This window comes from Hippoglossus hippoglossus, chromosome 20, assembly GCF_009819705.1.
Source record: "Hippoglossus hippoglossus isolate fHipHip1 chromosome 20, fHipHip1.pri, whole genome shotgun sequence".
Taxonomy (NCBI): domain Eukaryota; kingdom Metazoa; phylum Chordata; class Actinopteri; order Pleuronectiformes; family Pleuronectidae; genus Hippoglossus; species Hippoglossus hippoglossus.
In genome coordinates, this window is record NC_047170.1 from 17379044 (window position 1) to 17403426 (window position 24383).

The window sequence follows — 24383 nt, forward strand, 5'->3', positions numbered from 1 at the left end:
AAGCCCCCCCTCGCTGCGGTAGTTTCTTTATTGCTCTGTTTGATCCATTAGTAATTCATTTCAGGGCCTGTCAGCCATAAAGCAGTGGCAGAATGCAGCCTGCCTGGTTTATCTGTCACTGTTTGTCAGCCTCGCTCCGGCCGGTGATGGCCCTGGACGGGGCTGCAACAGGAGCCTGAATTATGCACCATATAGATAAATACTGTACTGTCCTGTATGTCAAAGTGGAGACGATGGACAGGGCTTCAATTTGGTGCAACAATGTGCTGGAGGTGCACTTTAGTTTTGGTTTTGTGGGGGAAATAAGAGTAGTCTTTCAGAAACAAAGCATGGAAAGAACAGGAATTTGTAGCTGCACCAATGTCACCTGATACCAAAACACATGGTGTCTAATGATAAGAAACTTCAGATGAACTCAGGGGGATGGAGATGAATTCGTTGTGAATCTCCTGGAAAGTCGTTTGGCTTCAGTTGCTGCTGTTTTGCAGAAGTTGCCCAGCCTCACTTTACTGTTTCATTTCCTCATTACCCAGGTGAAGAGTTTGTTTTCACATTTCTTCCTGTTAAAAAAACAAGCTCACCTCCGGTGCCACGGTGGGATTCAGCCGCCGCACACAGACCAGACTAATCCGAGCTGCTGCAGCAGTTCAGCTCCGACCGTAAGCAGATGTTTGTGAAGCTTTAGATTCCAGGTTGTAATCCTGACTGAGTCAATTTAACACGCGGCCTATTGTCAATTACAGCCGCGTGTTGCAGTGGTTTGACATTTGGTCGTAAACATTCCTAATGTTCTGTTCTGCCTTTTTTCTTTCATTCTGCCCAAATTGAACTGTTTATCAGCAAAAGACCACATTTTAAACAAATTGTTGCAGGCGTCTGCAAAGAAGCCAAATGTTTACCCTCCTCCACTGTCTTTGCTTTTACAGACATGATACAATTATCAGTTTGCACTAATTATACCGAACCTCTTAACAACAGAAAACACATTTATGCATGAAGTGTGTATTGTAGTTTGCAGGAGTCGCCTCTGGGGCACGGAGGAGTCGCTGCTGAAATATTCCAAAAATTAAAAGAAAGACCCGGCACAGTGTTAATACATCAACGAGGCCGAGATACATTAATCATGTCGAGGCTCTCCACTATTGGACCGACAAGGTTTTGAACATCTGGGCATCCAATGCAAATCAGACTGCTCTTAAATTAATGAATGTGTGGGGGTTTCATTATGAACAATGATTCACATTCAGTTGTTCACACACTCACTTGCTGGTAAAGTTATTTACTCACTTTACAGGTGTGCACCACATGCAAGGATCAACCGAGCGTCTCCTCCGCTCATAACGCAAATGGCCTCGTCTCTCAGGCAATTATAGGATGATCGCAGTGGACGGCAAAAGAAGATTATTCAGATTTTATTGGTGCTGCCATTGTGAGAGATTACTTCCCGACGAGGCCCGAAATTGTTATTATTAAGTTCCTGCTGAGATTAATCACGTCTGCTGCATCCGGACGGAAGAAAAACAGGATTTAATACTGAAAGTGTTGCTTCCATGTGGATTTTATCAGTTTGAGGTGATATTGGTAATAATGTTTTGAAATTTAAATATAAGATGCGTGCGCTATTTTAAAATGTTTTGCTCATTTCTCTTTAAACGTCTTTCAGGCAACATCCACACTATGGATTTTCAAAGAGGTTTGGAAACGCTGCTGGTCCAGTTTTAGTTGGAGCTGCATTTTAGTCTAGAAGTGAATATCGTGTCTGGAAGAAACCGGCAGTGGCCTCGAGAATCCAGATAATCAATTATTGTTGCTGATCTTGTTTTCTAACAACTGTTGTGCGGTTTACTTGTGTAGGAGATGAGCTTTTATCTGAGCTATTACTTGTTTACACCGCTACGCACATGCTCAGTGAGCGTGAGTGGTCACGTGATATGAGTTTTTTAAGCGTGTTAGTATGGACGAGGATTAAAACTGATCTGAGGCAAAATGCTAGTTTGGTACAAGCCTAAAATCGGCCTAGTTTGTCACCATCGTGTAAACTTGGATGCTTTGTGTGGCTGCAGTGAAGCAGAGCTGCAGCTGTGGATGGTGCAACTAGACATTCACAGAAAAGATGAAAAACATGAAGCTGCTTCTCGCTCCTCGCAGCCGCACGTCATCGGCGCTGGCACTCGACACTCGCCTACACTCCCGACTGCAAGCTCATGATCTCAAATCAGCCACTTACCTGCCACGCTGTAACTCTAATGGCTGAATAAACAGTTTAGCACTGATTGTTCCCCTCCGTGGCCTCTCGTATGGAGGTGTTGAATTACCCCTGTTCACCCGGCATCACCCCTGTGCACTCCCTCTGCATCTGGATCTCCAAACTTCTCTCGTTCATTAGTTTAAGCCGTCTAATTGTGGCGTTGCGCCGATTAGAGGTGAGCACCATGCATCGGTTTTTATGAGGACTCTCCTGGCGTGGGTTGCGTCTAGGCAGAAAAGTGAAAGCTAATCTTGGCCGTGACTGTCTCCGGCCTCCATTAGGGCCCGTTAATGTGCGGGCCGTGCAGCAGGGATTGGAGACAGAGGGACTGGCGGTTGTTTGTGTTTGCTCGCGGTTGCTGGGAAGTACACAGTGTAATGGCTCTGGGTGTGGCAGAGTCTTCATAAATGGGAAAGGCTAGCGGGCTGTCAAAGCAGAGAGTGGCTCGCCGGCGGTGCAGCTGCAACGTCCCCGGGACGGCAATTGGCAGGCGTAGCAGACAGCGAGAGGCTAACTAGCTGCCACGGACGGCTTCAGGATGATGTTCGATCATTCGATGGGGACATCGATGGGCCTTCGCCGGAAACCCTCCAGGGTGGAGACGGCCAAGAGATACTGGAGGGTGAGCCTGATATTCAGTGATGGAAATGAGCCGTTTTCTGTGTGTGTGTGTGTGTGTGTGTGTGTGTGTGTGTGTGTGTGCAGCTGCATGTGTGCGGGGGGGAATGCATTTTGTATGAAATGTGATGAGCATGTCACAGAATATAAAGTGCATCACTGTGAAAGAGCTTTGTGATTGATTGCAGAGTCACAACTCCGCTGGGGGCTTTTTCTGAACTTGTAGCAGACCATTAAAAACATCAAACATAGAAGAGCTTTGGATAAAAATTAAAAGACGCGCTCGCTCTCCGTTCACATCTTCATCTCTCTAACTTCAGCTGTTACACCAGGTTACTGCGATCAGCAGGAGTACAGCTCCCTCAAAGCTTTACTGTCCCGTCCCATCTCTCTGATGAAGACGTGTCCCTATCGCTGCCGGCAAATCAGTGTAATGAGCCTGTAAAAGACCAACTTCCAGTCCCTTTGAAAAGCTGCTCTCAGGGAAAAGAATCAGGAAACGTATCCCTCAGATCAAGCTCGCCTCGCGGAGCAGCTCGTCTCAAAGTTCGTCCGTTTCTTTAAAGGTTACCCCAGGAGAGGGGAGAGCCTAACGAGACCGTCTGCAGCTCGGACCTAAATGCTACCGAGGGTGCTCGGAGCGGCTGCTTGAGCCAGTCAATACCGGGCTCCCCCAGGACGGTGGCTCTGAGCGGGTAAAGACAAACTCTCTCTGCTCAGAGTCCAGCTGTGAATACAGATGTGCGAGGATTGGGCTGCTCGTCAGAATGAAAATCTGGAGTTAAATCAGGAGCAGCGTCTTGATCCTCCGTCGTCTCCCTTGTTTTCTTTTCATCAATCTCCCCATCACCCGGGAGTTTTCTCCTCACTTTAATCTCTATCCCTCATCATGTGTGCACAAGCTAAACTCTCCACAGCTCATACTGTCGACCTTTACTCTCCACTATTTGATCTCCAGCACGTAGCGCTCCACCCCACTTGACTCCACTCTGTTGAGTGTCAATCTGGGCAGGTCTGCACAGACACACGGGCTCTGCCTCCCAGCTCAGACCTTTTAGCACATTTCAGACGTGCGCTGTTAACGTTCCTGTCGATTTCCAAATCTGAAGAGGGAGATTTTTATTTTATGAAAGGGACTCGTTGACCCTCATAGAACTGTGGAATATGTTCTGATGCAGTGATGAAAATCCAAATAAACTCTTAACTCCTCTGCCTCTCAGAATTGATGGCCGTATTCTGCTTTTATATATATAAAATATATAAATATATATATTATTATTTTAAATAAATATATATTCACCATCTTGTCCCTTTTTAAGTTTACTATTAGAGCAAAATAATTGTGTCTATCATCGTCTCTTGACAGTTTTTTAAAATAACTTTACCCTCATGCATTATTTCAAGATACATTTTCCATCCATAATAATTCAGTACGTTCTTCATGCCACACACTATTTTGTATTTTTCCCCTTAAATAAATTGGACGATTACACCCTGTCCAAGGTCTTGACTGGAAAATTGCTGAAGGATATGAGAATCCATATAAAGATAACAAAGTCTGGTTAAGGATTTAAATGAGCTCTGATGTTCACACGCTGCAGCGTCTCCGCCCATCTCAGTCAATCCACCGCAACGTTTCCTTTTCTTATCATCACACATTAACCTCCCGCTGTGAACATCTTTAGAAGCAGAGGCTGTAATCGTCGGTGATTAGCAAAGTCCTTTCCCCTGTTGTCAGATCGAGTTTAAACTCCCAACGTGTTTGTAATTCGGAGGTTTCTGATGTGACATCAGACAGGGATCTTGTTTTCTTTTGCATTTCTTAAAGTCAGCGAAGTCATTTGGGGGTCGGTGGAGTTTTCTTCTCGTAATCCCTTGAAGCAATCGTCGTTCTCCACTTCTTCCCTCGTTCCCCGTCTAAGACAATTTGCTGTATTCAAAATCACTTGCTGTTCCGGGGTCATCCAAGTTCCATTCACCGAAGTTGGCGCTTCCCCATCATAACGTCAACCCAGTCCGGAGCCATCTGGTTTATGTGTGCGAGCCTGCAGCAGCTCCCTTCAGAAAGTAAAGCAGAAATGTTCTTTCTGTCCAGTGTGTCCATCAATATTTCTGTAACCTTGAAGATGTCAGCTCCCCTCATGAGAAACTGTGCTGGTTCAGTGTCAGGATGGTGCTGAGATTAGATCCATTTGTCCTGTAACTGAAAGGCTTCTAGTTCAGTCCGGCTCACAGCAGCAATCTGTGTCAATCAAGAGCTGGATCCTCGTCGGAGGACTTCTGAAAAACACACACTCACAGTAGCACAACCATTTTAAAAGTCCTCGCTTCTTGTTTCATTTTGTCCAATTAGATAAATAACTGGGTTTTCTTAAGCTGCTTTCAGACATAGACTGGACTCTGGAGAACCTCTGGAGAACCTCTGGAGAACCTCTGGACATCCTTGTACGCAACTGTCAGAGTGAGAGCCTCTGGACTTTCTGCGGAGTTTCTCCAGCCTCCAAGTAAAAACTCCTGAGAATGTCCAAAGAGCCGATGTGAGAACACAGCAGGAGGAAAAACAAAAATATTACAGATATCTCAAGATGAAAAAGTGGTGCCATGAAGAAGACAAAGGGGGGTAAGAGCTGTCATCCTCAAACCAGAAGATCGGTGGTTCGATCCCAGTCTTTCCCATCTGCATGTTCTTGGGCAATAACCAGAACCCCAAATTGCCCCTCACAGAAACAGTGCTGCCCAAAGATGTGTCCTTGGGGGTGAGAATATTTGGGCGGTTTCTAAGGGAAGATGACTCTGAGTCTGCTGCACCAACTCTTTCCCTTCGGATAAAACAGGAATAAAGTATTTTTTCAGATACTTGCAGTTTGGGGGCTTTTTTCCATTAGAGTACCGGAGACTAATATTCTGTCAGATAAACAACGTATTCTGCCGATGATCTGAGATCTACTGATTTGCAATTCCAACTTGTTTTTCACCGGTTCTCTCCCCTGATGTGTGCGTTTTATGCACGGTTGCTCTCTGTAATTTGACGGCTGCAGAATGCCCGGCAGTCTACCTTGTACCTTGTCTTGTCTTTTTTCATCAGCTCATGAAACACGAACAATACAGTTTTCTTCCCCCTCATTTATCAACCCCCCCCACCCCCACACCCCCTCCTTCGCTCTCTTCCTCCCCTTTTGCTCTCTTTCCCCATAACTCTCTCCATCTTTTTGTCGGCGCCGCGGCGCTGGCAGGAACGTATTATGTGTCTTATTGGAGGAAATCTGCAGCAAATGCCACAGCGGTCTTCAGTTTCCTCCTTTTTCATCTGAGCTGGAAAAACGAGAGTGTGGCTGTAAAACTAATATCACTGCACCAATCAGGAGGAGATGAGCAGATGTACAATTACAACACACATCAATTAATGGATCATGGGTTCAACATCTTCTCGTACTTGGGACTTGTTTTAGATTTTCTCTTGTGGTTTGGTTGATCCCTCCCTCTGGCCTTTTAGATGCATTTACACTTGTACTTTCCTGTGTAAATGGAATAACCCGACCAACATGAATGTACCTATTTGTATAATTTACGTTGTTCTAGAAACATCCATCATGATTCTGCTGTGAGATGTTGTCTTTTCCCCTGTTTTGAGCCGAACGGCCATAACTCCGCTGGGATGTGTCTTAGAATTTATGACCGACATCGACATGGTGCTTTATAGCCTCATGCAGTATTTATACACGCTGTATATTCAACCTCACTCTGAGGATATTGCCCGATAAGGAAACACGAACCCATATGACAGAGTCTGCGGGTATTGACGGAGCTATAACGAGGAGACAAACCTTTTAAGATTTCACCTTTGGCTGCGTCGCTGGAATCTGCCTCTCGCTCTTTCCCTGTAAGCATTTCGAATCCACGTCTAGTTTTTAAAAATGTACTTATACACCCGTGTGATTTCACTGCTTTCCTTGAATGGAAGTCACTAAATTCCACTTACTGCTGCTGTGAGATTACCAAAGGTCACTGTGCACTGCTTAGCTCTTCGCTGGAACTGTTGTGGTGAAGCATAATGGAGCAAAAAGTCCAACAAATACGAGCCAGTGCCTTTTAAAAAGTCCTTGACAAAGACCATAAACTCCAATGAGTCATATGTTAAATTTAGCTTATGCATATTTCCCTCAGCACAACAACATGAGTCATTTCAGATTCGCCCACCTGCTGCTCTCGGTGTATTTTTCCCCCAAATAACCTTTTTTCTCGTTCTCCAATTAATTCCAGTCTCTTTATATTTCGCTGGTGAGCTAATGTCAGGTAAAACAAACACTTCTTACAGATGTGCACCAGCGTGAGAAGCATTGTACGTTCCCTAAACTGACGGAAAGGCTTTTAATTTGAAAAGTGCTGACTTTTATTATCGATCATTTGTGTTTATCGCCAGGTTCCATCGTGGGAATGTAGCAGATTAAAGCCACGCAGGCTAATTTTCCTCTGCAGGTTAACGTCATCTAATAAACATTATAAAGAAGAAAAGTGTGTCATCCAATAACCTGAAGGTTGCTGGTTCGATCCCCGGGTTCCTCGAGTGTGAATGCTGAAGTGTCATTGGGCAATGTGAATGGTGTGTGAGAGAAAACGTGCTGTGTATAGACAAGATGTATGAATGGGAGAATGTGACTTTGGATATAAATACAACTTGTACCATTTTGATGCTATATGTTCAAGGAGTCTTTTAACTGATTGTAATGTGATCTTATACTGATCTGTGTTCAGCTGGTAAGACCATGATTCAAGAGTGAGAGACGTATGAGAGTCTTAAACAGCAAAGAGGAACCAGAGTGACCAAGATATCATGGTTCTTAAAATAACTTTGGTGATTTCCATTGTAAATTTGTTCTATTTTCAAAGTTCTTACATCCTCAACTTCCCTAAACCTGCCGTTGAAGTAGATTCACTTATTAAAACTAAATAAATGTACGTTCCCTTTCGACCGGTTAGTGACCTCGTGATGAAGACTAACAGGAGTGTGACTCGGTCGGGCAGTGACGCAGCTTCGTGCTGCTGTGCTGCTGGGAGTGATATTGCAGTGTCGGATGGGAGAAGAGGTGGATGAGGTGGATGTCTGAGTGAAGAATAGGATCAGTGCATCCTCCTTTATTATTCATGAGCTGGAGACTCTGGTCACTGCAGAGACATTTATTAGAGGGCATTAGAGGGCTTCTTCATCCTCAGAGCGGAGTCACGTGTGCATGTAAAAAGCTGGGGAACAGACTCTTCAGAACAATGTTAGTGTCGGATTTTACATTCGTGAAATATTTCTGGCTCTGGGCTTCTCTTTGATGCTGTCGGCCACAATGAGGTTCTTCTCTTTCTTCGGCAGTATAAGTCATCATCCCCGTGTGATATAAAACCACAAGTCTTTGTATATCTGCAGTATTTTGTTGCTAAGATCTGAAGAAACAGCTCAATATCTTCTCTTCATGGCTGAAGGGCAGAATTATTTTCACTTTCGCTAAATCTACTTGAATATTTTGATGTTTAACCACTTTGTTGTTGTAGATTTCAAAGTCTGCAGTCATTTTTTTTAGTCGATATGTTTTCATTGTATTACTGAAAACTAAACAACTAACCATCCCCTGGTGTATTTATGCTTTAATAAAGGTTTGATTTGGTTTAAAATCAACTTGGTTAGTTTCGGCTTGAGGTTAAAACAAGTGAGTGCCTCTTTTAAGGTTAGAGGACATTTGTCGTCATGGTTACAGTAGAATAAAAGTGTGGTGAAGGTAAAATAACAATAATTATCCAGTTGTTCAAAGAAAGAAAAGAGAGCTATTGGGTGGAAATGGGAAACAAAGGAGAGACCGTTATTCACTGGTGTTTAATCATAATCGACGTTCGTTTCAATCTTCAGAATATTGTAGAAGTTGCGCTGAATCCAGAAATAATGAATCATGCCTGTGTGTTTGAAGAGTTATGAATCTGTTCTGCCTCTCAATTTGAAAATCTGGGCTCTGTTAAATGTCAAAAACAGTTCCATCATAAGTTCTAAGAAGTTCAAGGTGGTATTTTAAATAAAATATTGAATTTCCAGTCAGATGAAACGGAGATTAACAGCTAATCCTGACATTTCAGGAGCTGGATATCAAACCAGGCTCTTAAAGATAAATTTCTGTTGACTGCGTCCAAACAATAAACACCAGCAGCCTGATAACCATACATTTTTTAAACACCAGCCTTGGACGTAGGTCTTCAACTGTCCGTCTCAAGGCTTCGTCCATTTTTATTCTCTTGCTCAAGGTTCCCCCATAAAAGTTTTTACCTCTTAGTCCTCGCCCTGACTCATGAATATGACAATTGTAGTTGTCATTAATATAATTATAGCTCAACATTGAACCTGGGAGACGGTTTGCTCGAGGACTCTAGTTCATTCTCAGTGTATATGAGATGGTTAGTGGGTTATGTGGGAGCTGTGGTCTCCCACAGTCTGAGACGGGATGTTGAATGGGATCGTAATCAGAGAGCTGCACAAATAAGACTCAGGATGTGAAAAAGGGACATTTCCTTTGAGCTTTTTTGAGACGTGTATGTTCCCCCCCCCCCCCCTCTCCTTTTTGTTAAAGCGCTAATGAGATCCTTTGTGAACGCGGCGTGATAATGATGTGCGAGTTTCATTCTCCCTCTGTCGACCAATAACCACCTTTGATCACTGCGTGTTGATTCTTGCACGGCTCATTTCAAGAAATCAAATTTACTTCTCAGATGCTAGATGTTCTTGTGAGTGTTTTTTAAAAAATTTATTACGATGCACAACACACCCACGCAGCAGCGCGGGACGTGGACGCCAGGAAGTGATGAACGCCTCCCAACTCCGCTGTTACGCTCTCATTAGACGAGCACAGATTTCGGGGATCTACATCGCAGTAATCAGTGCAGAATAGATTATAAGACCACAGCGTTGTCAATGTTTAATGAGCACCAAAGAACACATTGGTTTTATTGTAATCTAAAATTGTTTTAACCCGCTGCGGTTACTGCCACACCAAGACCTAATCCCCCTGTTTGTATGCATGGCCAGGCTAACTTACAAGAGAGACCTTTTATGTCCTGATCAAATATTTATGTTATAATGGTTTTGGATGACGAGGTTCCTTCTGCAGCGTAACGGCACATTTGTCTGCTCCGGCGCCGCCGCCGCCGCTCTATGAAAATTAGACAAGCTGTGGAAAAGTTAGAGGAGATATCGTGGAGAGAGGGAACGACTCTCGCACAACATGTCGAGATCACAAATGTCTACGCTGCGGCTCGATGGGAACGATACTCTGAGAGGCTGAGCTTGGTAAACAACACCGGCAGCCTGTTTGGATCTGCACAGAGCCACAGACGTATTTGATGTAGATTGCTGCAGTCTTGACTCCGCAGGCCGCCCGTGTTCACGTCAAAGCCCTCGTCAAATGTCAGCGTCCTCTGGGGTGAAGTGGGTGGTTGGTGCAGATTGAAGCTCTGTGGGGGTTTGTTTGGAATCTCGTGGGTTCGATCTCGTGGGTTGCATCAGGCTCTGATTGGAGGCGTCAAGTAAACACAGCTCGTTCACTTTCAATGGGCTGATGTTGTTGGCATTGCGGGTCTGTTATTTCTCCTCGGTTGCGTTGTGTGTGTGTGTGTGTGTGTGTGTGTGTGTGTGTGTGTGTGTGTGTGTGTGTGTGTGTGTGTGTGTGTGTGTGTGTGTGTGTGTGTGTGTGTGTGTGTGTGTGTGTGTGTGTGTGTGTAATAGGTCAATTGAAATACAGGTTCTGCCCAGCACTGTAAATAATGACGACATGGCAGCTCCCAAGAAAAGAGTCCAAAACATCTTGTGGTTTGCTGCATTAAAGGTCATAAACCCCTGCCTCCTCCATGTTAGTGGATGGGACATGGTTTGGACAAAAATGTTGGAATGTTAATCTGGTTCAGTCACGATCTGTTTGATTTTTTACACTGCACGTGTCTGAAATCAGGGAAAACATCCGGCTTAGAAGACATCAGAAGTGCAAGATGGCTTTATTCATATCTGGGATATTTTAGAGAAGAAGAGAGGAGATCAATGCAGTTGGTGAACCTACGTTTTCATGTGGTTGAGAAGTTTATTTCCCACATACTTCCTCGAAGCATTGCATAGACAGCTAGCATCGCACATTAGCACAAACTTTAATTGGTTATTATAAAGATTGAGCCAGAACCAAGTAGCAGACGCTGCCACAGACGAGCCTTAAAGCAACATAAGTGCTCAATAAGTGTTTTTATATAAATATCTGAATTAACTTCACTTAATAAAATAATCTTCCAAAAATAGTTTATCTCTCGTCCCTTCCAGGCCGAAAAGATGGCTCAGTAAATTTTGTAGCTTCCTACGGCAGCAGAATGTGATTCTGCACAGTTGCAATCGTTCAACACATTTAAAAAAATCATTAAAAAATCTAAAGAAATGTTTCAGATGTGCCAAAACCATCCCTCACTTCTCCATATGCTCCAAACAACTGTCATTTCTTCAGGATCGGCTTCGTCAGATGGGTCGTTAGAGCTAATGAGCAGGAGTCGCTGCTAGCGTGAACCCAAGTAGCATATGTTGCAGAGGAAAATGTATTTCAGAATATACAAACAAAAAAAAGCAGGCGTCTCAGTATTTTTATGTTCCTCAGGTGTTCTAAGGAGGTCCCTTTAAAACTTTAATTTCAAATCTTAAACTAGAATAGCACTCGGATGGCCGATTATGAAACAGATTTAAATTCACTAGATCCAGATTTTTATTTCAATCTACATCAAATCGCACTCATAGATATCAGCCTCCTAAACATGCCTGCATTTTCTCTTCAAGATCCATGAATTATTCTCTGAGAAAAACATCCTATTCACGATGCCAAAGAAAGTTGAAAAACAAATCAGCACCAGAACTTAAAGGGTTCTTACGTGACCCATGTTCCCTCCAAGTTCGGTGATAATCCGTCCGGTAGTTTTTGCGTAATCCTGCTGACAAACAAACAAACAGATGAAATCATAACCTCCTCGCTGGAGGTAAAAACCACTTTGGCCCCAAGCCGCTGGTCAGTGAAGTTGTTATGTTGAGTTAAACTCTGCTGCAGCCGTACGACCTTTTCAACACAGGTAAAAAACCTTGGATAGACTGTTTTTTAATAGAAAAGACATTTTTTTAAAAAGCACACAAACATTCGAGCAGTTAAAAATATGAGTTTTCTCGACTCCTTTTCCGTGCTTCTGACCTCCATCCGTCCACTGTCCATTTATATTGAATACAAGCCTCTTATCGGCCTCACGTGTTGCCAAACTTGCTGTAGCCGTACGACCGCCGGTGTGAGAGCGCGCGTGCGAGCGTGTAGGTTAAGGCGCGAGGTCCCGGCTGCTGACTGTGCTGCAGCAGATAACGGCAGAATTAGCCGACAGCTGTAAAGGCCTGTTGATGAAACTGCGGCGAGGTGATAAGACGGTGACCTCAGATGGGCCGAGAGAATGTTTGGGGCGTGGGGGGTGGTGGTGCTGCCAATCCCGAACGCTCCCCCTGGTGATAACAGGATGTGGCCGTTCGTTGTTCGAGATGGAAAAGATGAGACGAATTGGACCGACCATCCTGTCTGAACGGATGGCGATGGAGGATTTCTATCTTTTGCTTGAGGGCCTGCGATCGCACGGTGTCACGTCGTTGAGGCGGCGGTAACGAGAAGGGAGCATCACTTTTCATCTGAGAGCTAATCCACTGCCTCTGTTTACTCCGGGAATGTATTTCCACTCTGATCCTCCAAGCACAGCTGCAACCGGAGCGTCGAGGGTGTGACACGTACGATCGGCCTCCCAACAACGCCATTATGCTCTCGTTCTCTCTCTCGTTCTCTCTCTCTCGTTCTCTCTCTCGTTCTCTCTCTCGTTCTCTCTCTCACTTTGGCACCAGCGGCCACTAATTATTGCTCGCTCACCCTCCCTCCCCCCAGGGGAGAGGGAGATGGACTTCCTCTGTGTCGGTGAATCAACCCGCTGCACAATTTGGCAGATTATTCCTTCTCAAATCTACAACTGGCTTTGATTCAAAAGAGATTTTTTTTTTTCCTTGTGATTAAAGTATCACAGCTGCCTGATGGTATTTACATAATTACATCAATGATAAGTTGTCGTTGTCAGGGGCTAAAAGAGGAAGGAGTCTGTGCAGCCGGTCGTGGGGACAGTTGTGTGTCTGTAGCTGGTACATGTCCAAAAGTATTTTCGTCTCTGATGTAAGTGGATGCCGTGGATGGAGTTTCTGGGCACAGACGTGTGTAAGGCCCTCAACCCCTCTTACAAACCCTTATTATCGTTTTGCATCATTTGTTTGTCATTTTCCTTTCTATTTGTGTGTATTTGTGGTTGTTTCCGGTCGTCTTCTATTCATTTTGAGTGTTTTGTAGTAGTTTTTTATTCTCTTTGTGGCCTCGTTATGAAGGTTTTGCTATTGTTTGTGGTCATTGTGCATACTCTTCGTGTCTTTTTGTGTCTTTCTGTAGTTATTTTGAGTATATTTTTAAATGTTTCTTGTCTTGTGTTACTTAGTTTCGTGGCAATCTTGTTTTTTTGTGTTGATATATTAGTGTCCCTATGTACGGAGGCTTTGACCCGGGGTCTTGTTCCTGTTTGGAGCCTTTAGTGAACCATCCATGCATATATCTCCTTCTAGCTGCAGTCACCCTCCTCATATCCCTCCTGCTGCAAGAGGCGGAATCAGGTGAGGCATTAAATCAGGATTTATTTCAACATTAATTCCATGGCAGGGATTGATGCTATAAAAGCGGATCCTCGCAGAAGTTTATATTTCAATCAGTGTTTGCCGAGGAGAGAAGGAGCAATGGCACGATGGTGCATGATTTGATGGAAACACAGAGACGGAATCACAGGGGCGTCAAATCCGAACCCTTCATGTGATAAATGAAACACCAGAATAGCTTAATCTTTTTCACACGCACCCCCCCCGCCTCCTCAAAAAGAGAGGTTGGAAACCCAGTCATTATTGTGTTGTGTGGATGGGAAGCATTCATTGTGTCTGGAGCTCTCCTGTCCCCCCCCCCCCCCCCCCGATGCCCCACGTCTGCAGCTTGTATTTCTGCTCAGCAGGAAGCAGCTGGGTCTCACAGGTCCTCGTCAACACTTTGATCAGCCGACCATGAGCTGTTTTGATTTCCCTTTTGATTTGACAGGCTGCGCTCCCCTTCCTCCCAACCCCCCCCCCCCCCCCCCCCACCCAGACGCACACCTTGCTCACTGACACATGCTGCGCCTTGTTTTTTCCAGACTGTCGCTGAGGAGAGACGTCCAAATCCAGCTGAAGGTGTCATTTCAGTTTCAAATACTATTTTCTGATTTATGGCCGTCATCACCCCCCCCCCCCCCCCCCCCCATCCCTGAAAGCTCATACCTGCCAGACTGTGATGTGTGAACCGCTCTGTGTCACTCTGTCAACATCCCAGACGCACGCGGGGAGAAGTGGCAGGAAAAAAACGCTTCGAGTAATTCTCGGTCTTCGGAGTCAAAACGCTCAGAGGGAAATATTTGCCTTTTATTTCATTTTTATTTACATAAGAAAGGATCAGCAGAAAAGTGTCCACGTTATCCATTACAGATTTTATCTGTAAGACAACAAATGGGAACTCCAGGTTTACACTTGTTGAAACGTGCACTGAAATACTCTGAGACTATTCTATCCTCGCTGCTACAGTTTAGCTTCGGCTAATGTGAAGTCTCAGGGGTTTAAAGTTGTTCAAATCTAATGGAGCATTTTCATTTGGTTTTACTTTGATCATTCAGTGTTTCTTTGATAAGCTAAGTTATTACATACTTGCTGTTAATAGTTTTACGCAACATATAATCTTTTAAATGAGGAGTTTGGACGGGTGCAATATATAGAAACCACCTTGTGATGTCATCACGCCACGTTGATGTCTTTCCGACCACTGAGCACGCAGCAGCTATTACTAGTACGCCGATCTTTGAACCTGGCCTTCAGTTTCGTGACTACACACACACACACACACACACACACACACACACACACACACACACACTCACAAGGTGAACACAGAGCCGGCCGCCCTGTCACGTCTGGTAATAAATGATGTGCTAAAATGAGTTATAGTCAGAAGAAGAACTCATTTGATTTGACTAATTGCGACGGCTGCAGCTTCACATCAGCTCTGGTTAAATATTAAACATATTTCACACGGACGCAGGAAGTTGCTCCTGCATCTCCTCCACTAAAGGACATTAAGATGGTGGACAGAAGCAAACATTACAGCAGTAACTACAATAAAAAGGATGTTATAATTATAGACATGGGATAATTGAAGCCTGATTCTAGGCCACAGTCGTCTTTCTCCCCCCCCCCCCCTCTCTTGTTATCAGATTCCTTCCTCTCCCTCCCGATGTCAGACTTTGCTCCAGTCCTTAACAGACTCATCCTTCGCTCCGCGGCGCCCTGCCTGCCGGGCCCGATATTTGTTGCAGAATGCATTTGCTCACGAATCCGTTTCAAGTAAATTAGTTTTCTAGGACCCCCCGGCCCGCCCGCCGGCCAATCGCAAACCCTTCTGCAGCTTGTGTCCCTTGCTGGGGGAACAGTGGAAGGTCAAGTCATCCACCCCAGGCAATCAAGCGGCCGGCCTGTTGCTTAATAGGAGGATGAGAGCTGCCGGAGAGACGGAGGCGGCTGGCAGTCACAGTTACTCTCTCCTCCACCGCCTCAACTGTGTTTTCTCCTGCTGCAAACAAAGCAGGTCATTACGTTCAATTACTTTGCTACAGAGCAATTAAGCATCAGAGAAAAACGTGCCTTCACCCAGATCTCATCCAGCAGCCTCTACCACCCAGTGAATGGGTGCTCAGTCATGAGCTTGGCTGTAAAGCCTCCATTAAATGTTACGTTCTGTTATGAGTTTTATGACAAATATACGGAGGAGATCAGAGCTCGTTTTCATGCCTTCATCCAGGCAATTTCCTGTCATTCATTTAGGTCCAGGATGAAAAATGTCTCATAACTTACTGTCACATAAATGCCACATCAATTTCCTCAGGGCGTCGTTTTTAGTGCACACGCTGTGAAAAGGCTCCGGACGATAAGGGACATTCAAGTTGGAAGACGCGTCTCCACGTCTTCCAACTCTACAAATATGAAGCCAAACTATCTCAAATACGAATGCCGCCATCTTGCACTGGTCATTTGAAGCCAGAGTCTGTTTAGAGGTAATAAGGGATTTGAGCCCAGGGATCAAAGTCCTGCTGAAACCTGTGCTCGACTTATTTTGAGTCCGTCTTAGCTGACGATCACGTTTCATCATCAAATAACTAATTAATCAGTGTGATCTTTGAGAAAATGTGTGATATTTATATAGATGTTGGATGTTTTGTGGCATCAGTTTGAAAATATCACCTCCTCTGAAACTCAGATATTTGTGTGTGAAGCGTCAAACTACTTTCAAATGATGTGCTTGGATTAAACCATGTGACATAAAACATCATCTTGCTTCAGGGTCTCGATAAGATTCTGTATTTATTCTGATGATCTTCACTAATCATTCTCTCTTTGTGCTCTGGTCATTTCTTCAGTTCATGGCCACACTGATTTACAGCAGAGGACTCTTCAGTTGTCAGAGCTGCACAGAAACTGTCGTCCTGAATGAGCCCGTGCACACAATTTCTTTACAGCCTGCACTTTATAATCAACTCCATTCAGGCAAAGTCCTTGTTATTAAAATCCACGTCGGTACTGTTACGCTGGGGCCTTTGACATTGAATCAGAAAAGCTCGATAAAAGGGGTGATTTTCGATAACGAATCTCCGCCGTCGAGGTTATTTGGTTTGTCTTTGTCAGGAGCCGCCCTCCTCGCTCAGTTGCTTATCTTCTGTCTTAGGAGACGAGAAGTTTTAATGAGTTGTATTATTGCCTGCTTCGAGGAGGAATCCCCCCCGCGCGCAATCTCGCCTTTTAATATTTCAAATCATCCTCACCTCGTAGAGAAGAACGCTGGACGTGTATAAGCCACGTAACTGGAGGACTTCTGTAATTACCTCTTGAATCAGCTTGTGATCTTTGCTGACTTGTCCCATCATCAAAGCTCAGAGCGCAGTCATTGACTTTTAAATCTAAGTATATAAACCTGTGTGTGCTTCGGGGCTCGGGCAGGAACCAGTTTTCCACCTTTACCTTCAAACCTCCCTCTCTTCCTCCTCGGCGCCTCGTTGCTGCGCCGCATTATTTTGAAGTTAAACAACAAGACACATGCGGTAAATCACGGCGAGGGCGGCTTTTGTTAGTCGTGCTTCTCGGAGGGATGTGTCAAGAAGGATATGGGTTCCAGCGCCTGTGAAAGAAGATCCTATTACAGCATTTCCCCTCGTCGGGCATCACCAAGCCCCCCTCATCTCCAGGACCCTTTGTATTACACTTTTTTATTTATCTCTCTGCAGCCCTGGATCACACATTATGCACACGTCAAAGGCCATTTTATCGCGGTGCATGTCCGTAAAGTCTCTGTATTGGAATTTCCCCTGTGGCACCGGTGTCCTACGTCTCAGACACCTTGCATCATAGCTACAGGCTGTGGAGAGAGGCCCCGCCGAGCTCCACTCTTATATCTCAGCGCCACCATGCACTGCTCGGCACCATTAGAAACCCAAGGGCACGGCTAACGCAGCGCAGGGGCTCTATCGGCGACAAAGTCACAACAAAGCCTTTTTCTGTGAGGAATGAGACGACCATGGAGGTTGAAGGAACGAGAGGCGGGCGGGAGATTGAGGCCGAGCGAGCGAGCAAGGGAAGCAGAGGGAGAGAGAGAGAGAGGCCCGGCGCCATCAAAGAACATGTGGCCCCACTGTGACAAATGTTCTCCCGACTTGTGATTTATTACGGTCTAGAGACTGAGAGAGCAGCACCTCCAGAGCAGCTGTGGATAATACAGATGGCGTCTCGTAGAGGACAAGTCTCATTTCCCTGCTTTTACATGTGATTGTCTTATGTATTATGCACCGTCAGGCCATGAGGGGGCACGGGCGTGATTGCAGTTCAACACGGGTCACCTACTCCATTAAGCCCTGTGAGTCATGTTGGGGAAAATAGCATCTCGGTGCCTCTGTGAAATAAAGAAGATGCTCACTTATATAGGGTTGGAGTCACAGCTCTATTGCTCAGTCGGGCAGAGGAGTAAAACTGCTGAACCGCACAGTTTGGTCTCTCACTGTTTATTGAATAAGCTTTTAATGGAGCACGGTGCCACAACGCTGGACCACTTGCATATAATTAAGAGGCGGCTTGTGTATTGTCTCTGTTTGTGCTTTATCTAAACTATATTTTGTGGCATCAGAATTCAAGTTTGTCTGCCAAGGAGGTTATTGGTTTATAACAATAAACTACTGGCCTGATGGAGGGATGGGGCTTCGGGGGGGATTGGTGCTCATGTGGATTAAGGGGGCGACTCAAGGATTTTCTGATGATGATGCGATGCCCTAAAAGGAAGCTGTTTACTCGCAGCCCCTCGTCTATGGCTGGATACATTTTTAGTTTTGCTTTTATTTGAAAATTTTGTAGAGAAGCAATTATCCAGTTTTTCAAAAAGAGGGAAAGCAATTAGAGGAAAGTGTGGCGGGGAATAAATAAAGAATAAAGTATGATTTGCTGCAGCAGTGATGTGGGTTTTCTTTCTGCTCCTTTTTCCACTTAATCATCGTGTGACCCCTTGAATTAGTGTGTTTCTTGATAAAGTGCATCTCAGGTCCTTGAGGTTGGTTTTGCAGAAGTTTCCACAAAAGTGTCAAAACTTTAATATTTGAAATGAAAAGAAAAAAGAAAAGTCACTATTCTGCCATCAAAGGTATTTATTTATTTATTAACCTGGATGGAACAGAAGCGAGAGAAAGTTTTCTTTTATTTTGCCAGTCACATTATGATTCCATTAATATCAGATTCAGAACAGCTTGTTCAGTCAAGAGACTGGTGCTGTTCTTTCTTTTCTTTGTTCTTAGCTTTGCTTTCTTGTAGCTGCTCAATTACTGCGTCATCGGGAACGAGACGTTCCCTCTTGACATTTAATTACAGACGTGTTGGTCTCTGCTACATAAACATGCTCATAGGCTGCGCGTATGAAAACGTGGCTCGGAACGAAGGAGATTTATTTAAGTCAAGCGAAGATAATATTTTAAGAGACAACTTTGAAGGAGAGGTCAAACTAATATTTCTGTTAAATACAAATATTTCCCTCAGCATTAGTTTCTCTGTGTGTAACCTGCCGCTGCTGCTCAAGATCCAAATCTTTAAAAAATAACTATATCATTCAATTATCATTTATTTACAATCACTGGATCTTATTGTGTGACGATAATTTAAAAAGATCTTATATTTATATTCAGAATGTGACCTTGTGTTTTCTTAGGTTGATGAATAAGGGGTAAATTTCCTTTAACACTTTACTCTGCTGTATATTGTCTGTAAAATAAAGCTTGTTACATAAAATAAAACCCTGGTGACCTGATGTAAAGTTCAGCAAATGCAAAGTCTAGAAAGTAAAGTTAAAAACACAAAAACTTTTCAACTCTGCAGTAGAATAATGACGTGTCATATTTATAGAAAGTAGTTTGAGTAGGAATATCCTTTCTGCCCATATCACTTTATGATAATCACATGACCCTAATGACGTTTGAAGCCTGTTTCAAAATCATTTCCACTCGGCCTCGGTACTCACCAGCTCCTGCGCAGAGGGAGAAAGGTTCATTGAGCGGGGGTGTTTTTCTCTCCGGGTTCCATCGTCTCGGTGAAAGGAGTCCGGGACGTGGCGCTGGATTCAGAGTTGTCCGTTAAGTGCTGCTGAAAATCTATTTCAGCACTGTGAGGCTTCTGATGGCGTCTGCATCAGTACGGGGATGTGTCCTCTTCGCCTGTTGCTGAAATGCGTTACTGTCTGCCTGCCTTTCAGCGCTGCCCTTAAATGTGTTTGCTGGGGTATGGGGTATTTGGAAGGGTGCTATTACTCCAGGAAGTGTTGGTCCTTGAAGGAGCGATACGCTGCTGAATCAGCCTCTTCTCGGAGATCATGCGACACACTGTTGTGGCCACTTTGATTGCTTTGATATTTTTCTCTCCTGGGTTTGGATGTGTGTCCCTTTTTTTAAAGAAAGCTCTCCACACTCGGGAAGCGTTTTATGAAAATGCAGAATACAAAGCACCGACTTAAAGCGACACTGTGCAAAAACCCATCGAGTGCACGATGCAGGCGCTGTTGTCATGACAACAGACCCTTTCAAACGCGAGACGATGTCCGTGCGGCACCTGTTGAGAACACGTCATTAGCATTTATTGGCACGGGGAGAGAAACGGCAATGTGGTGTGAGCACAAGCAGTAAAATGTTATTCTATTATAATAAAAACAGAGAAGTCACACTTGAGGCTGTTTACTTTGGTTGCATGTGTTTCACCGTGGGGTGTGAATGCCGAGAGGAACCACATATGCATCGGGAAGTGAACGGCCTCAAAAGTAGAGATGTCATTTCAGGAAGCCTCCAACCGGCTTGTGCTTCCACGTCCTTGAGGCTCAGCGTTACCCTCCAGCCGGGAGGACGTGCTGCACGCTACGAGTATGCTAATAAGGCTGCAAAACTCATTCAGCACCACAGACGCGCTCATCATCTCGGGGCTGGGAACACGGGCACGGTTGTGGAATCTGGCTCTGTTGACATTTCACGGCCGAGTGGTGTGAAGGCTGATGAGTCACACCTGGCACAAAGTGCTGTGTGCCGGCGAGAGGAGAGACGGCATCCTGATGCAGCCCCTCTCTGTCAGGATGATGCTCCCGACCTGTATTTATTTAAGGGCCTCGCAAAGAGTATTCGCCAGGAGAGGTAGCAGGAGGGAGAGATGGTGTAGAAACAATTACGTTTCCCCCCGTATCTGGAAGCTGTGCCGGGGAAATAAGAGCGGAAAAATTGAGGCAGCAGTCGCATGACGCACCACCTGCTGGGAAACAGAGTCTCGGAGTGTGAATCTCAGACCTTTGGTCTTGGCTCAGTGTCAGCGCCAAGGTAATCACTTATCTATCCTCGACCTCTCCCTTGAGGCCGTGTCACTCTTATTTTGTGAGCAAGCTTCCTCCATCATATACAATATGAGATTTGTCCGATTCTGAATTTACGTTCCAGGAAATAGCTCTGCAGCCCACATGGAAACGGACACCTCCGAGTATTTAATCAAAACAAGTCACAGGGTTTTGCAGCGCTGAACAACTTTTGGCTTTGAAACATCCCATTACACTTGCTCCCCTGGCTATTCTACGCACTGGGGGCTCGCTGCATTGTGAGGTTTGATTTTGGAATTAATGTAACACTGATAGATGGCTGTGGCCGTATGCAATGACAGGATATGTTCTAGGAGAGTGGAGCTGGTTGTAACTCAGAAAATATGTTTTTATTTCTTCCAGATTCCATTTTCTTCACAAATGGCCGTGTTGGGACCCGTGTTTGTGGATGGGAGGGTGTTTTATTAACGTGGGTGCAGACACCGAAAGCAAAACACAAAAACACACTTTACTCGGTTTAAATAATCATATTTAACAAACTGACGTTATATGTTAATGGAGTTTTTTTTCTCAGAACGAGCTGCATTGTTCCTGCTCAGTTTCAAACTTCCCAGCGTTTCTACATGAGGCTTAATCAAGACCACACCAGATTTCCATGTAATGTGCACGATCCCTCTCATACCCAGTGGTGTTCACAGGGATTTAACGCTTTACTTCTCCCAACGTCTCAATTAAAAAAGGGGTTCGGCACCGAGCACTTCAGGAAACAACTGTTTGCTTTACTTAAACTAAAAAGCCTCGCGCCGACTTTGCTTTGGTTTTTGTGCTTCTAAAATTAAATTGAGGGAAGAAGCAGAAACTGAAGTCAATCTGTGCAACTCGGTGTCTTTCAGACCAGCAGCTCGTCTTTTTCATCCTCGTCCTCTAAATGTGACCGATCGGAGGAATATCAGCTCATTTTCTCAAGTTTCCACTCAGTTGGGTTTTTCATTCTCACAAATGTTCTGTCTTTTTAGGGCCTGTTTCTTAAAAGCGTGCAGATATAATACTCCCGCCCTAAACGCGCAGGTTAATTGCAGATGCATCTTTAACATTTGCAATATTGTCATCTGCATAATCATGTAATTACAAAAGCTATAATCGATGCCAAACGAATGCGTCTGTGTGTAGTATTTTCACATCATGCCGTGTATTGATTATGTTGAAGTCCTAATTAGGCAAAAGCACTTCCAGTCCATCAGGCTGGCGGCGGCCGGCTCGGCTTTGGCACTGAAGTGATGAGGCAGAAGCGGAGCGGGTGGCTCCATTTGTTCAGGCAGGTTGGCACTGTCACTCACTTAATTCCCGACTTTCCAGGAATGTGTATTTAAACAGAGCCGCCCTCCGGAGCATTCATCACCGTCGCCTCTCGTCCATTCGTCAACATCGGAGGCATGAAGTTTGTACACGGCCACAATAAGGTGGTTATATTGTGTTCTCGGCTGCCGCAGTGCGACCACATAGCATCCGTCATCAGCCAATAGGGCTTTGGCCCAGAGTGGTTGTCATTAGTTCGGCGCTGATTGATTGGCTGTTGAGAAGTCGTTTCGGTTTCATACATCATCTCCTCGATGGTAAATACAGGCTGAGTTTGTCGAGGAGGGCGGTTAATGTGGTTTTGAGCCACAACCGGCTGGAGCTGCGAGCGCCGGGTGGGCTATCATTCTTTTCCACATTTCAAAAGCAGAACACATATGGGCTGTGGTGGCTTTATGTGCCGAGAATCAAAATGCAATGATTTCTTCAGGGAAAAAAAAAAAAAAATTTGTTGGAAGAACCAGAGAAGCCAGATTCTTCAAAAACATAATCCACAAATGGACTCTAAAGCAATTCAGCCCTGTTTTTTTTGCCAGTGCAATACAAGATCCTTTTCAATGGGGTTTTAACAACTATAGCACAATGGCTTGAAGAACATTGGTCTCTCTACAGTCGGTGGGTCATTTGAGCCGGACTGAAAAGTCCCAACAACTACTCAATGGATTGCTAAGAGGTTTTTAACAGACATTTACGGTCTAAAGTCTTTTATTTTGGTGATTCGCTCTGTCTTCCTCAAGCTCCACTTTAAGGTTGACATCTTTCTTTTCTAATGAAACGTCCTGACAGCTACTGGATTGGATGTAATGCCGGGATTACCCCTGAGCCTAAATACAGCCTAACACTGTCACTAGCATAGCTGTAGATTCTAAGTCATGTTGACTCAGCAGGCGTGGGAGGGACTGGTCCCAGTACGCTCTCACTTTTTCCTCAAGTAGAAAAGGTCGAGATGGCGAAGCTCCCCACACCGACACAGGAGAAAGCTGTTTCTCCGAGGACTGGTGCAGAGAAATTGCCAACGAACCAAAGAGTCAAAGAACAGGTTGAGTCTGAGCAAATTGCAAAACGGCCCTTTGACACAAAACAACTCAGTAATATCTCGTCCAAGGATTGCAGATTTCTCCTCGGAGGCTGTTTTCTGTCCGGTGCTCCGCCGGTCACACGAAGCAACAATGCAGGCGTCCATTCGGGATTCCAGGTTGTAATTGACTTCCCACAGCTGCCACCTGGTTTTAATTAGCAAACGCAGCACATTCAGTTAGGAACCTGCAAAGCAAAGAGTCAAACTGGAGACCGAGGTATTAATTAACATTAAGTACAACTCCGAGCAAATCCAGGCGAGTCATTCCCTTCCCGTGTTTAACAGAGATTGCATAACGAGGGCGGCCTAATTGAACGAGGCCTTGAAGAGACGTTTGGTTCCCATCGTGAAATGTAGATAACGTGTGAGGTTTCTTCCAGAGCTGCTGCGGACGTGCCAATTATATTTCAGTCTCCAGGGCCGAGTTGTTCAAATTGTTTTATTTGGAAATATGAAGTTTAACCAGGATTGGATCTGAGATTAACAAATCAGATTCACCAGTGCTCTAAGTGGGAATATTATCACAGTTCAGGCTCCTACCTATTTAAAGAACAACAGCTGGATTAAGCATGGGGTCATCTTAAAGTGTTTTTAGGTGAAGAGATATAGAAAAGAGCAGAACAAACCAAACTCCCTTTTCGCCTAAAAAGATATTTTACCAGATGCGCTCCAAAATTAAATGGTGATCAGTTCTGTAGTTTTTGAGTCAACCTGCTGAAAATCAGACAAACAAACACAAAGCAATGAAAACATAACCTCCTCGGCAGAGGTAACGATACGACCGTTTCTTTTTCCATTTCACCTGATTTGTTTCTCAAAAGTCAGACCTCTCAATTGACCTTTTCTCTTGTAGCGAGCACACCTCAGCAGATACGCTCACTGTGATACAGATGTGCAATTGAGCGCTTAAATGGAGCTCTGAGTAGGTGCTTCGCAAACCTTAACTACCTGCGAGAGGAACTGTACTGAGACACTCGTCTGTTCTGTCCTGCGCTCCATCACTTCATCGCTTCATCGTAATGTCCCCCTCTGTCGTAAC

The 24383-nt window shown here is 44.7% G+C and overlaps 1 protein-coding gene across 5 annotated transcripts in view; it reads left to right on the forward strand.

The window, feature by feature from the left end:
- dpp6a (dipeptidyl-peptidase 6a) overlaps positions 1–24383 on the forward strand; it is a 168678-nt gene that overhangs the window by 67132 nt on the left and 77163 nt on the right. The window contains exon 1 of one of the 5 annotated variants that reach the window (XM_034572945.1): positions 2802–2870. The exons of the other annotated variants lie outside the window; for them this stretch is intronic. Coding sequence (XP_034428836.1) covers positions 2805–2870 — 66 coding nt within the window. The 5' untranslated portion in view covers positions 2802–2804. Of the gene's footprint in view, positions 1–2801; positions 2871–24383 lie in introns of those variants that run through there. 5 annotated transcript variants of the gene reach the window in all.